Here is a 15229-nt window from a genome sequence, read left to right on the forward strand (position 1 = left end):
ACATCACTACTTTGGTGCAGTATGAATGGCAATCCGGGGAAGTCTTTATCAATAGAAAAAGCTGCAAAACTTGCATGTTTGAAAACACAGCTAAAAGTTCAAAATTTTTGCACTCCTTCACATTTTCCAGAGCTTTCCAGTGGACCAGAGTGGAGTCTTGCCAGGCTGATTTTGGCCCCTGGGCCTTAAGTTTGACACACCTAGTTTGCACAAACAGAATTTCACCACAGGAGAGAAACCTATTCTGCGTTTTCAGGGAAGAAGGAGGAGTGTGTCATGCAATCTATGGGACACTATCTTTATGTGGGAAATTTGCAATACGCCTTGTAGGTAGAGCTTTAGTTTAGGGCTCATGATCATTGAACATTCACCTTCTGAACAACTCAATAAACAAATGGCTGTGTTACTGTTGATTGTCATCTGTGCGACTTTTAAAGGTAAGAATCATAAAATTAAGCTGTTCGTTCAAAACTTTGTGTCATAATTGTTGTGAAATTCACATGACTGTTTCTTTGTTGGCCAACAGGAGTCATTAATAAAAGTAAAAAGCCACAGAAATCACAGTTGGTTAACACTTATTTTGATCGCCAATCATTTATTCAGTGCCCTTTGCCAAAAACAGACATTAAGTCTTGAGTACAGACTTCATGTGATTTTCCTACCACTAAGGCAGACAGTATGAGGTCATCTTCAGGTCAGAGTTATTTTGACTACCACATGTTCATAGCCCCCTCCTCCAGGTTTTATAGGGGGAAATAATGTGGTCTCACCAGATGAACCAACTATGGCAAGACATACAAATGTGAACATAAACGGTGAGCAGATGTTGAAGTATATTATCATCATTTTGTTTTCTATGTGAAAAACAAAACAAAACATGTTAACAATTTTATATTACATTACAGAAAGAGAAAATGTATGATGTATATTGTACAAGAAGGTAAATAATGAAGGTAAACATTAATACCTTTAGATCCTGAGTCCTCTGTGTGTCAGTGAAGATAGTGTTACTTTGCCACTTATGTGCATAAGTAACACATAACTTATAACTTACACATAACTTGCATAACTTATGTGCATCACTCACATTAAGCTCTTTTTTATTATGTCAGCAATCAAACCATTTTGTTTTTCTTTTAGAGTCAGTCTCAAATATATTGATAACCAGCAGCAAGACAGACTTGGTTGAGTTCAACAGTTCTGTCACTCTTGTCTGCTCTGCCTCTGGATCTCCCACCTCTTTTGTCTGGTTCAACGGCAGCTCTGAGGTTACAGCAAATGACAGAGTTCACTTCACTGATGGAGGCTCCAATCTGACTATAATCAATGTGACCCGCTTTGACCAGGGGCCATTCAGGTGTCTTGTGTCCAATCTTCTCAGTAATGGCACCAGTGATCCACTGAAGCTCTCCATCAGCTGTGAGTTACTAATCAGTAACTTATCTGAAAGCATCTGGATGCAAACAACAGAGAGAGTTTAGACAGTAGTTTAGATTTCAGAACATTAGATATTCCAAAACACATTTCTCAGTTTAATGGGAATACATTTAAAAATGGCTTCTCTAACAACACCAACTAGAGCCACCCCATGACTGTGGTTAAGAAACTGGATGGCTTGATGGGACATTATCACAAGTTACATCAGAGTGCCAGCTAAACTGCATGGCAACGTTTAATTTAGAAGGTTTTCTTTGAATGTATTAAATTGTACAGAGATTTGTTTTCCTGGTAACTTGATGTGAAGTATTATTATTTACTAATGATCTTACACCAAACTGAATACTACATACTGGCAAACTTTTCTATTTTCCCTTTTCATTTAGATGGTCCTGAAAATATAAAATTGAGAGTAAACCCATCAAAGGAATATTATAAAGTAGGGTCAGACATCTTCTTCAGTTGCAAAGCTGATTCCAAACCTCCTGCAAGGTATCACTGGCTTGTGAATGGAGCCCCGGGGTTTACAGGTGGAATTTTGGTGTGATTGATGCTCGCACGAGTCAGAGTGGAAACTACAGCTGTCAGGCCTTTAACAGCAAAACTCTGAGATATGAAACATCTCAGCCTTTATCCATCACTATAGTGGCTATAGACCCAGTGGGTAAGTGGGTATATATATTATAATTACATTTATGAAAATGGATGTAATTTCTGACCAGTTGATACAATTATTGGTTCAGAATTAAAGCTGAATATTTACATTTTTCTACACATTTCAGTTGTTTGATTTAAAATCTGCTTCTCTGCATCATCACAGTCAAACTACAAAAACTGTGTCTTGGATGCAAAAATCAAAAAAATCTTTTTTACATATATCTGTTTTGATTTGTTGTTTAATGACACACCCCACAGAACCTAACCTTTTCAGTTGTTATTCAGTAAACTTTTATTGTACAACCTGATTTTTTTTATTTTTTTTTTAAAAAGGTTATACTCTGTGTAAAACGAGAATAAAATGTGTTGTTAACTATGAGTTTCACACTATTCATCTTACACTACCTGTTTACATAGGCGTAGCACTATGCAGGATACATGCATTTATTTTTTTGTTTATTTTCAGATTATATATTTATATTGTCAGTGCCTGTGCTGAAGGCTGAGTCACCCTCTGACCTCTGTATGATCTCTGTAGGATCCTGGGCACACATGGGTTTACAGTTTGACAATTTCAAGACTCCCTGAAACCACAACTGGTGAATCTCGTAGCCATCTGAACAGATAACTGTCCAATTTGACTCTAATGGTTTAAAATTTAGAATCAGCTGTACAACAGTATAATATATAGAGCCACCAAATTACAGGGTAAAAGTCAGGTATTTAGGGTATTCTTACTGGTGTCAACCTTTAAAATGCATCTAATATGACCCGAACAGTATGTAAAGGTAAAAGCGTTGATTTATCTGACTGTGGTAACTCGACCTGTCAGGCATGACTAGGGAAATGCCACTATCAGTGGTGCATGGATGAGGTACCAACATATGTTTGTGGGTTTTACTGTTATATCACTCATATTTTTTCCATAGCGATGATACTAACAAAACAATGAAGGTTCATTTTAAGCTCACAAGAAATGTGTTTTTAAGTACATAACTTGGCTTAAAAATATAAATATATTTGCCAAAGACACATAGTACCTCCACAGTTTTAATAGAACACTGAAGTTGGCCGGGGCAAAAATATGTCTCTCTGAAAGCCACTGAAATCTGACAAATTACAAAATCAAACAAATAAGATAATTATTGCATTATTATGAAATGATGGGGCAATTTTTTTTCAAAAATATGATGATGAATTTTTTTTTTCATTTGCATCTTCCTGGAATCATCAGGATGTCTCATCAGTGGAATAGTAATCGCATGTTGTGTCATCGTTGCTGCAGCTGTTGGTGGCGGCTACTACATCTATGAGAGAAAGTATGTTGGAAACATCTTGGAAACAATTTTAAATTGTGAATGTGTGATATCTGTGTAGTTCTACTCATGACTCCAGCTTGTGATTTGTTGTTATTTCTCAGGATAGCTAAAACTTTTGTTGCATTTTGTTGTTTTTATGCGACTATAATAAAATAATTATGTCTATAACAGTAATTGACATAAGAATGTGAGTAAAGCTGTGTTAAAATACACTTGGAAATCCTATTTTTAAAACTTTTATAACAGTAAAACTTAAACTCACAAAAACATTTTAGGCATATAGAATGATTGTGGTTGTATTATTTATTTTGTAAAAACATTGAAGCTCCATAGGTGTTATTATTATGTGACAAAAGGTCAGAGAATGCTTGTGTTAGTAATGCATAGTAATGACCTTTTAACTCTCTCAGCAGAAGACATCTGAACCAGTCCACACACAGACAAACTACCACTGCAACAGGTAAGATTCAAATAAATAAATAAATAACATGTAATCATATAAATACCAGTACAGTTTTTGGTGGAGCTGCTTTAATTTAAATGCAAAGGAAAACACAAAATCAGATGGTGTGTAATGCAGGTAGCGTCCCATTTGTTCTGTGATGTTTCCACATAATTCCTCTCCAATTTTCACTGTTAGTATGTCTGACAGCCAAGATTTACTTTTCTGGCCTGTTTGTTATGTTTGGCTGCTGAGAGAGAACGTGTAGCAAGTTGACGGCTTTGCTTTTTTGTGTTTCTGTGCGTGTTAGTATTGTTTCCCTAAATTATTTGTTTATTTTTAAAGCCGCTGAAGGCCAGGATAATCCAGCTTCCTCTAGTCAGGTAAAAGTTTTCACTTCTTTTATGTTCACCTATGTTTGCAAACTGTTTGGAGAAATCATGGTCTTTATAGTTTTGTGTGAGTGGCTACATGGTATTTGACCAGGACTGCATGGGCTGATTAATGATTATGCTAACTCCATATCAGTTCAATATTTTATCCAATACGATGAAACAAAATAGAAGTTATCCCCATATGTTAGTTCTGTTCATCTGGACGTAGCGTTTTCAGTGGGAGAAACATTATGTCACTCACTCAAAACGCTATGTCCAGATGAACAGAATCAACTCTTGGGGATTTACTTACCTGGATGATTGAGGATGCATCAAGACATAAATGGAAGTTACATCTTATAAAATCTAACACAAAGACAATAAAATCCTGTGTACTTTACATCTGTAATGTTTCTGTCGTCTCTTTTTCATTTGTAGGAGCTGAACTTTACAAATTTGAGGTTTATCCCAAACAAAAATATACATAGTGACTCTGCACATTATGCATCCTCCCCTCCTTCCTATGATGAAGTCATGCAGGAAGTGAATAGATTAAAATAGTACTGGACACCAAAAGCAGTGAAACCTGAACTTCTCTCGTAGTTCATTCATTGTGAGCTTGTCTGGACTGGCCTTCCGACTTTCCTTTAAAATATGATTAACAACCAACCAGCTCTGAAATTTACTGTCACTGGAAATGTGTTTCTATTTATTAGTTTGATATTTCTTTAAATAACTGTATATCGTGTTTTACAGTCGATGTAAAATGCAGTTACCTAAGCAGTAATATTCTTTATATTTGATTCAAATGTTAATCTAGCTAATGTTTGTCACAGGTGTGACATAATGTAATATCATGGGATTTCATATGAGATTCTAGTGTTTATTTGTTAAAAGTAACACTCCTGGATACTACTTAATGATCAGTTTGATGAATGATTAATGATTTTTTGCTGCTTAAAACTGCTTAAAAATACCATTTGTCATTTTAGGGTGGGGGGAATATTATTAGTTTGTTTTAAAAAAAATATAGGCACACAAAAACCTTTGATTTTTTTTTTCCTGGGAGAAATAATTTCCACACACAAAGTAATTAGTAAAGTTAGAGTTTTATTATCCCTTCAAAATGCTTATTGAAATGAATTATAAATATATTTTTAGGCCATTCTGGATTAACTTTTCTACAGTAAAGAACAGACATTGCACTTACAAAATAACAACACGCTCCCTCTGTCAGCATGTTTCAGTAGTGTAACTAGAAGGTATCAGTACGCAGTCTGTGTCTGTGTAATACAACCGAATACAAGTTGTCAAGCCTGGAATTCTGTAACAATATCAATTCATTAAATTGCAACACATTTTGTGCCAATAAAGGTATTAATTACATCGAATCCATTTATCGAATCCCGTATATACATTAGTATCAAAGAATGGTCTTTGAACATCCTGATTGAAAGGGTCGTTCATTATAATTATTTATAATCCACTAAAATGTATTTTTCTTAATGTTGAGCAAATTGAAGTGTTGACAACCAACAACCCAGAAAACCCCCGAAGGCTCTGAAGGGAAGTGGATAAACTTTTACCCTCTGTGTAAAGTAATAACTTTAGTTTATAGCACATGAAGCTCTGGGAAACGACTTTCCTATCTCATGCACTTGAGTGCTCGTCTACATGCTGAGATGAATGTGTCATAAGTGTGTCACCAGTTTACAGTGTTCCTCTAACCTCAGAAACTGTGTTTGTAATAATATGCATCATTTTTCTAATAAACTTTTTTGTTTCTTCTGCTTATTGACATTTCTGACTTCTTCACACCTGATAAATCACATGGGCCCTTTTTTTAAATACAGACTTACACATTTATTTGTCTTTGATTTTTCTGAGAATTAGATGTTGCAAAGAGGAAACGTAAATGCACTGGGGAATAAGGAAGAGGAATAAATATAAGAAATATCAATATATTTCTGTCACTCCATGTTTCTCAGAAATGCAGCAATCATAAAGCATATCTGTGGTAACACCCAGAGAGGAGGAAATGAAAGAAAACATGTTACTCTCCCTCTTGCAAAAATAACTTAGAAGGATGTAGTTCAGGTATATTGCTAAATTTTTATGCTTTTTTGTTTTTCTGATGTTAGTGTATTTGATATACACTCAACATAAGGTTGTAGCCAAACAATGCAAGATTTAGAGGAATGACACAGCATGAAACTGCAGCAATAAATTCAAAGTTCAGCCAATAAATTATATTCCGGTTATCCAACCTGTTATCACAACAATGCAATAAGATAACACTGTACCAAAAGTACCGGTAATGTGTTGTGACAAAGCCTGCTAAATTTACTAACCACATTGCCAAATATATACTGTCAAGGCAAAAGTGACAGTTCACCAAGCAAACAGACTCAGAGATGTTCTTTTGGAAAGTTTTCTAAAACGGATGACTCAGCTTTTCTTGTGCTCTTCTGAATAGAGACCTCTGATGTTGTGCCTGGAATCTGCTGGAGCTAGTCCCTCAAGTTTAATGGTCACAGCTCACAGTATTCCTTTTACCTCTGGCACCACTGTGGACCCACATCCCACTACAATGTGCTGGATAGTCTCCAGGACATCTTTGCACAGTCAGCCTATTTAGTTCTGTCAGTTGTGTTAGACTCCTGCCTCCATGGATCTGGTGCTTAGGGCCCATTATTGTGCTGCCGTGATTAGTGCCTCTGTGCTGTCCTTTAGGCCAACCTTTTTTAGCCACTGCTTGGATTTCCTGATGTCAGCTACATCCTATGTTGTCAGTGGTACATCATATCCAGGGACTTGATCATCCATGATTGTTTCTCCTCATGTTCCTCATCACCATTTGCCTTCAGCCACCTAAAGTACTTTTGGAGAAAAATTCTCAGGGAACCAGATGAACTTCTCTAAGAACTTCTCCATCATCCTGGTTATAGAGCCTCAAGGTGCTGGACTTCAGCTGGACACCCCAGTTGTGTCCAGCCCCATTGTGAGGAGTTTTTGTGTGTTGACATCAGTGACATATATCCTCTTCTGTGCCCAGCTCTGACCATTAGGATGTATGTATTGAAGGCTTGGATCTTATCCCTACCATTCCACTGACTTCTCAACCATTGCCTTACATTTTGGAAGTATTTTGTTGTGGTTGTGGTGCTTTTCCAGACTTGTGCTGTCAGGCCTTCATTGAATAATATTACTGTAGCTTCTTCATGCCTGAAAGTCAGTGTTAGATATCTGCCTTTGTGACGTTCTGATTGTAAAACTTGTTATTTTTGACATTTTTCCTAGATTCAACTAAAGAAATGGGAAGAACTTATGGGTTTGTGACTAAGTGTCTAAAAGTAGAATTTCTGATTGGTTCTTTGCTAAGTGTAGACAGCTTGAGTTAGGTGCCTCGTAATGCTGAATGGTTTTTAATTCAGTGGATTAAAAAGTAAACACTCCTTTAAAAAAAGGTCAGGTACAAGAATTGTAGTGAAGAGCTCTAAAAGACTATCAGAAAGCCTGGACCAAGACCACTTTTTAAAAAAGGACAAGACAGTTTGACTTCTTTGGAAACAAAATATAAAGATGTGAGGGATGACTCAAGATGTTGGCACAGTACTGTCTACATGGCATAGATTACAATGTTTTTTTCTATTGTACTTATACCAGTAACAGACTGACAGCAACTTTTACTGCTTGTCTTTGCCCTTGTTTCAAAAGCCCCACCTCTCTGAGCAATGATAATTACTGAATTATCTTAGTGTGTGACAGCAGGGAAGACTCATCTACTAGTGTCAGAAAACATCTGACATAATAAAAAGCTTATCATTGTGCTGCCATCAGAAGTTAAATTAGGTATATTTCATAATTCATACTCTATCTTCTATGTAATCAGGTTCAAAGTGTCAATCACAGGACTAATGTTTTAGATTCACGAGGGCTAGAAAAGATAAGATAAATATAATATTAGCTGAGAACAGAAATATATAGTTGGATGTTGCATTATTGTGTCACTACCCATTTGCAGGCTTGTTGAGAGAAACCAAAAGGTCCAGGTATTTCTTGGTGAATACTTTTAATACAGAGGTTATTTAGAGAAGAAGGAACCAGAATTAAAAGACTCCTGTGAGACAGTGCCATCTAGTGCTTTGAGGAGTGCACTATAAACATCTTCAATTTCACGCAGCTTTTGACTAGTCCATGCATTAATACAAATAAAAACCAAACAAAAAAATAATACATGCAAAAAACAACAACAAAATCTAACCTATTCTTTGAACTCTATTTGACCGCTTCCTCACTTGTCTCAGGAAACTTCCAACTTCTGCTGATTTCATCATCACGTGAATTCCAGTATTAAACAACATCAGTTGTGAAATCAAAGTGTGAATGTAATCTGTACTGTTTTAACAGATTTAGTAAATGATTTAAAGCTTCCTCCCAGTAACTCACAGCTGTTATAAAAACAAAGAAGGTAAAGCAACCCTACAGCAGAGTCAAACATGGCGAGTGTTACTGTGACATCCTGTTGGAAGAGTCTTTTGCTGGTGGCACTTATGGGTGAGAACATTTCATTTGTGTTCACTGTTATTACTCTATTATTATTCTTTTAAATGCTGACTATGAACATGAATGACAATAGTAACAAAGTAACTGATACATAAGGCCCAAGAATAAAGGTCTCTGTGCTTTGATTCATGTTTTATTTTAGCAGATGTTTATCACATTTATCCCTACATAACGTCTTCTGAGTGTAAAGATTTTGGATATTGATTTAAGAATACATGGAAGGAATTAACTGAGTAAGAACTGAAAAGTAGCTTTTTCTTCATATTATGTGATCCTGTTTTTGAGGTTGTTGTGCCCAAACTGTGCAACAGCCTTCCTCAGTCACTCAGGTCGGCTGACTACGTTAATTAATTTAAGTGACTGCTGAAAGACAGTTGCTTCTTTAACTTCTGTTTTCATGTAAATTATCATTATTATTTGTATGTTAGCAAAGTTTATATTTGACCATACATCTGTGGAAGCAGCAAAACTTTTTTTTTCAAATGTGCTCTTAGAAAAAATGTTTGAATACTGTCGTTCCTTCTATCACATACATGTAGGTTAAGAACTACACTTGACAGCTTTGAGTACCTGCTGATACTAATATAAGTCTTACATCATCTTTTTCTCACACTTAAGTTTGTCTGGACACACGTCTGAACTCCTGTTTAGTTAACTGATACTTATGCAGATAGATATCCATTATGGAGTAATGGATTATATATTATTTAATTCTCAGATTGAGTTATTTTGTCCTTTCAACCAGTATTGACACAGAGTGGCTTTTACTGGTATGTATTACAGCCATCCTGACTGCTCTGTCCCTCAGGTTTACCAGGTTTGGGGACCAAGGTGCAGATTTCTTGGACTGGCAGGGTGACAGCCGGTTCCCCCACTACTTTCACATGCTCATCTAATTGTTTTCCAAACTGCATCTACACCTGGTCCTTTAAGGCCAGCACAGTCAACGGGAGCACATTAACTTGGACACCAGATGGACTGGATGATACAGTGAAACTGCACTGCACTGTCTTCAATCCACAGACAGGAGTCTACACAAGTACTGACACCATTGTAGAAATTACAAGTGAGTACATCAAGTTAAATGTCACATTAAATAGTGGAAAGTAACAAAGGTAACTTTTATTCTGTACTTCTAAAATGTACTGGGTACGGGTAAAGGAGTTTTGAAGAACAGAAATTTAGTTAATGAAATGAAACTGAAATTCTTAAACCCTGTGCATGTCTGCTCAGTAGCTTCACAGCCCTTTTTAAATCATTAGCTGAGAGGCAACAGGCTGCTTCCTCCATCCTGTTGGGATTCGCCTCTCACATGCTGTCTGTCTCCTACATTACACCAGAGAAACGGAAGACCAAGCAGCCAGAGTCAGAGGAATCATCACAGTATTAGTAATTAAATTTAATTGAAGTAAATTTACCCTCAGATTTCAATAATGTGCTGTTTAAATTTTGACCATTTATAATCACATTTAAAGCAATTTCTTTGCCTTGATGACAGGAACAAGGTGAGTGTATGAGTTACACATAATTAGGACACACTACATGGACAAAACTACTTTGCTACCTACAGATTACACCTACCCTGTCATGAGGCCCTGGGCACGCAGTTTTTCAGCTGATGCTAATGCCAAAGGAGGTTTAAAACTCTGCAGTTATTGAGTCAGGAGGGAATATCTAAGAGGAAGGAAATTTCACATCCTGATTTTTATCAATGGTGGCATGTTATTACATCTCATTCAAATTCAGTGATATTTATAGAACAACACATTCTTTCACAAATATTTGTAAAGGCAGACTGCATGGCTAGGTGCTTGACTTTACACACCTGGGACAACTGAATGCAAAGATTAAGAGGTGTGGCTTAACACTACTGTCCATATTTTTATTCTCACTTTATGAATTAAAAACGTATTTTTTCTTTTTGTGCAGATCAAATATCTGTACAAGTCAGTCCGCTGAACACTGTACCATCTCTCAACCAGTCATTAAATCTCATCTGCCATGATGCCAGATTTGGTGATCCACCAGGTCTATCAGACCTGGTCTGGTATAAAGATGGACAAAAGGTGACCCTGCGTGAAAATATGTGGCTTCAGCAAAACAACCTCACACTTCACTTTGACTCCCTGCTGCCCTCTGATGCTGGTTTCTACCAGTGTCAAATGTATCTGCCTACATCACAGACAACAGTTGTCAGCCTGGGCTATCTACTCAGCTGTAAGTACAAGGATACAGAGAGATTAAACCAGAACAAGAAAGGCTGTGTTTTGTCATAACTGCAACAAGCTTTCTAATCTTTTGCAGATGATCAGTGGAACGTCAGCATTAGCGGACCTGACACTGTGTTTCCTGGTCAGTTAAGTGAGTTCACCTGCCTGACCAGCTGCACCTTAAATGTGGAATGCACCGTCAGGTGGGAGTTCAGGGGAGGTTTCCCTGTTGGAACCTACTTTTCAGTTCATAAAAATGAGGTCAGGTGGACTCCTTCAATACCTGGGACTTTTCAAAATTTCACCTGCATTGCAGAGAATAAAGCTGCTGGACGTTCTGCTGAGGCCACCAAGATGGTAGAAGTTAAAGGTACGCACAACTCCTTAGCACTTGCTTGTTTCTATTCTTACTGCTAAATCAATTTCAATTACTTTCTTTTTCTCTCAACAGATATCCCAATCTCTGGATCGGAGGCGATGCAGCTTAGTGGACTTTTCGCAGGAATCTTCAGTCTGGGAATGTGGGTCCTCTTGGGTTGGGCTCTAGAAACAGTATACTTATATTCACTTTAAAGAGACAGTTCACCCCAGTATCAGCTTTATGCCCAAATAAACACATGACTACACCATGGATTATCATAGAATAGTTACTACAACTAAATGCAGCTGATATCTACCAAAGTTTTCAACTCAGACTTACACTCCAGAGAAAAACAACATAAATTTGATTTGGGGTGAACTGTATCTTTAAGTTTTAGTGTGAATATTTTCCACGCTATTTATTTCTGCAGCAGCGTATTCTTCTTATTATTATTCGTGTAAAAGAAACATATGTGATGTCAAATGTTAGAAAAGTAGAAGCAGTGGTTTTTTTCTTATGAATTTTTGTAAAACATCTGAACTCGCATATGAAAAATAAATTATGTGCATTAAGTCACAGTTGGAGTTGATTCCTATTTAACAATTAAAGTTGACACATGATTTCCTTTATGCTCCTTTATAGTGTACGTTTTAATTACAAGCCATTTGTAATTAAAACGTACACTGTAATTAATTTAATTTAACCACAAGGTGGCACTAACAACACAGAAGCACTGGATTTCAAGGACAGTGGAACATAAAATGTAAAATATTTCTGTGAATGATATTGCAATAAGTACTCTGACTGTTTTGTTTTTTTCAAAAACAAACCTCAAGATTTATTAAAAATTCTTTCGCTGGGACGTAACTCCTTCAGTGAAAAATTATTTTTGTAAAGTCAGCTTGATAAACAAATTGTGTGACGTCCATCCTGCGCATGTGGTCAGTGATTCAACAATCTGTTTCATGTTCCTTTGAAAGTGAACAATTAATGCAGAGAAAACAACCACACTAAGCAAACTGAGAGAGACTGAGGTTTTTCAGGTGTTTTGTTTCTACCTTTGTTTTTCTCTTTTCTTCTTTTGTCATATCTCAGTTGCTTTATTAGGCTTAAGAATAGGTGGGGAAAATGAAACTAAAACATCTGCTTTCATTTTGTTGTAAAAGAAACCAACATTTGCATGTTAACCTCATTGTAGTTTCAGTTGAAATGCTGCAAACTCTGTAGTATATGTATATATATCCTGTGTTTAATTATAAACTAGAAAATGTAGGCTGGTGTTTTATGTTATGTCTGTTATGTACTTTCTCTTTTAAATTATTGAAACAAAAAGATATTCAAAAAAAGATTAATTCCCTGAAATGACTATACAAGACTATACAAGTTTATATGACTAGATATTTGACAAGACTATATGTACATGTTTCTTGAGTTGTAAATAAACATTTTTTTTTCAATATTTTCATAATCATGTCATTAGAAAAATGTAGAAAGGCCAATTTTATTTGTAAATCACAGTTTAGTCATATAGGTCCTATAAGAAATAATACAAGACAATGTAAAACATTAATATTCCAAATTCTTTTCCATATTGGAAGACATCACCATCATTGTTCTCATAGTACTGTGAACAGTCTATCACATGTGTATCATCTTCTAAGTCTGCTATTATTTTACAATTTAGATATTTTTTTCCTGCTTTTGCATAATGTATTTGTATCCATCCATTTTCTTCCACATATCCAAGTCAGTGTTGCTGGAGCCTATCGCAGCGGTCAGTACACCCTGGACAGGCCACCAGTCAGTCACAGGGTGAACACAAAGAGACAGGCAATCATTCACTCTCACACTGAGAGTGTGTGGCGATTGAGAGTGTGGATTGTGGCTCAAGAGTTGGGCGTTCGTCTTGTAATCGGAAGGTTGCCGGTTCGAGCCCCGGCTTGGACAGTCTCGGTTGTTGTGTCCTTGGGCGAGACACTTCACCCGTTGCCTACTGGTGGTGGTCAGAGATGGCGCCAGTGGCTGGAGCCATCTCTGGAGCTGGAGTGTAAAGCGCTTTGGGGTCCTTAGGACCAAGTAAAGCGCTATACAAATACAGACCATTTACCATTGACACCTACGGCCAATTTAGAATCACCCAAGCATGTCTTTCAACCCGGGGCAAACTAAAGCAGACACTAAGGGATAAAAAATCTACACAGAAAGGCCCCAAGCTGGATTTGAATCCAAGACAATTGCTAACTATCACCCCACTGCACCTGCCTGTATACAATATAGAGAGATTTTTTTCTCTATTTTATTTTATTTAGGGGCTCCATTGTGTAGGGGTTTCTGCGTTTGTCTAAAATACAAAAGATCCCGAGGGCATCCAGGATAAAAAAGAAAAAAAAAACATCTGGCAAATCAGAAATGTGGCACTGCTGTGACAAAGCCTCGTGAAAGAGGGAACAGCTGACAGTTTTTAGTTTTGTGCATTTACTGTTGCTGAAGGGAGCTTCTGTGCTCCCAGTAATATTAGAGGTTAACAAATGAATGTGTGTAGTACGGTTAATTCAGTAGTTAATTTTATATATTACATATGATGGTACAAAGTTACAGTGTGTTTATTAATATGGTTATGATGTGATACTAAAAGTGTTTAGGTTCCATTACACATTTCCAATTACCTGGATCACTGTCCTCAATAAAACCACTGTGGGTTAATAATATAACCGGGTTCTTTAACTTACAGTGGCTTGCAAAAGTATTCGGCCCCCTTGAACTTTTCCACATTTTGTCACATTACAGCCACAAACATGAATCAATTTTATTGGAATTCCACATGAAAGACCAATACAAAGTGGTGTACGCGTGAGAAGTGGAACAAAAATCATACATGATTCCACATATTTTTTACAAATAAATAACTGCAAAGTGGGGTGTGCGTAATTATTCAGCCCCCTGAGTCAATACTTTGTAGAACCACCTTTTGCTGCAAATACAGCTGCCAGTCTTTTAGGGTATGTCTCTACCAGCTTTGCACATCTAGAGACTGAAATCCTTGCCCGTTCTTCTTTGCAAAACAGCTACAGCTCGGTCAGATTAGATGGACAGCGTTTGTGAACAGCAGTTTTCAGATCTTGCCACAGATTCTCGATTGGATTTAGATCTGGACTTTGACTGGGCCATTCTAACACATGGATATGTTTTGTTTTAAACCATTCCATTGTTGGCTTTATGTCCTGGCTTTATGTTTAGGGTCGTTGTCCTGCTGGAAGGTGAACCTCCGCCCCAGTCTCAAGTCTTTTGCAGACTCCAAGAGGTTTTCTTCCAAGATTGCCCTGTATTTGGCTCCATCCATCTTCCTATCAACTCTGACCAGCTTCCCTGTCCCTGCTGAAGAGAAGCACCCCCAGAGCATGATGCTGTCACCACCATATTTGACAGTGGGGATGGTGTGTTCAGAGTGATGTGCAGTGTTAGTTTTCTGCCGCACATAGCGTTATGCATTTTGGCCAAAAAGTTCAGTTTTGGTCTCATCTGACCAGAGCAGCTTCTTCCACATGTTTGCTGTGTCCCCCACATGGCTTGTGGCAAACTGCAAACGGGACTTCTTATGGTTTTCTGTTAACAATGGCTTCCTTCTTGCCACTCTTCCATAAAGGCCAACTTTGTGCAGTGCACGACTAATAATTGTCCTATGGACAGATTCCCCCACCTGAGCTGTAGATCTCTGTAGCTCGTCCCATGGGCCTCTTGGCTGCATTTCTGATCATCATTGTTCGGCCTGTGAGTTTAGGTTGTCTTGGTAGGTTTACAGTTGTGCCATACTCCTTCCATTTCTGAATGATCGCTTGAACAGTGCTCTGTGGGATGTTCAAGGC

General features: G+C 37.2%; 1 protein-coding gene across 1 annotated transcript; it reads left to right on the forward strand.

Moving 5' to 3' along the window:
- Positions 1-784: 784 nt before the first annotated feature.
- LOC146377975 (cell adhesion molecule CEACAM1-like) lies at positions 785-12683 on the forward strand. Its single transcript, XM_084942637.1, has 6 exons — positions 785-815; positions 1141-1419; positions 9604-9861; positions 10725-11012; positions 11100-11375; positions 11457-12683. Exons 1-6 carry the CDS (start codon positions 785-787, stop codon positions 11576-11578), a joined length of 1254 nt encoding a protein of 417 aa, XP_084798763.1. The 3' UTR covers positions 11579-12683.
- Positions 12684-15229: the final 2546 nt, after the last annotated feature.

Source organism: Perissodus microlepis, chromosome 11 (assembly GCF_051167445.1).
Source record: "Perissodus microlepis isolate ML-2025 ecotype Zambia chromosome 11, ASM5116744v1, whole genome shotgun sequence".
NCBI lineage: Eukaryota > Metazoa > Chordata > Actinopteri > Cichliformes > Cichlidae > Perissodus > Perissodus microlepis.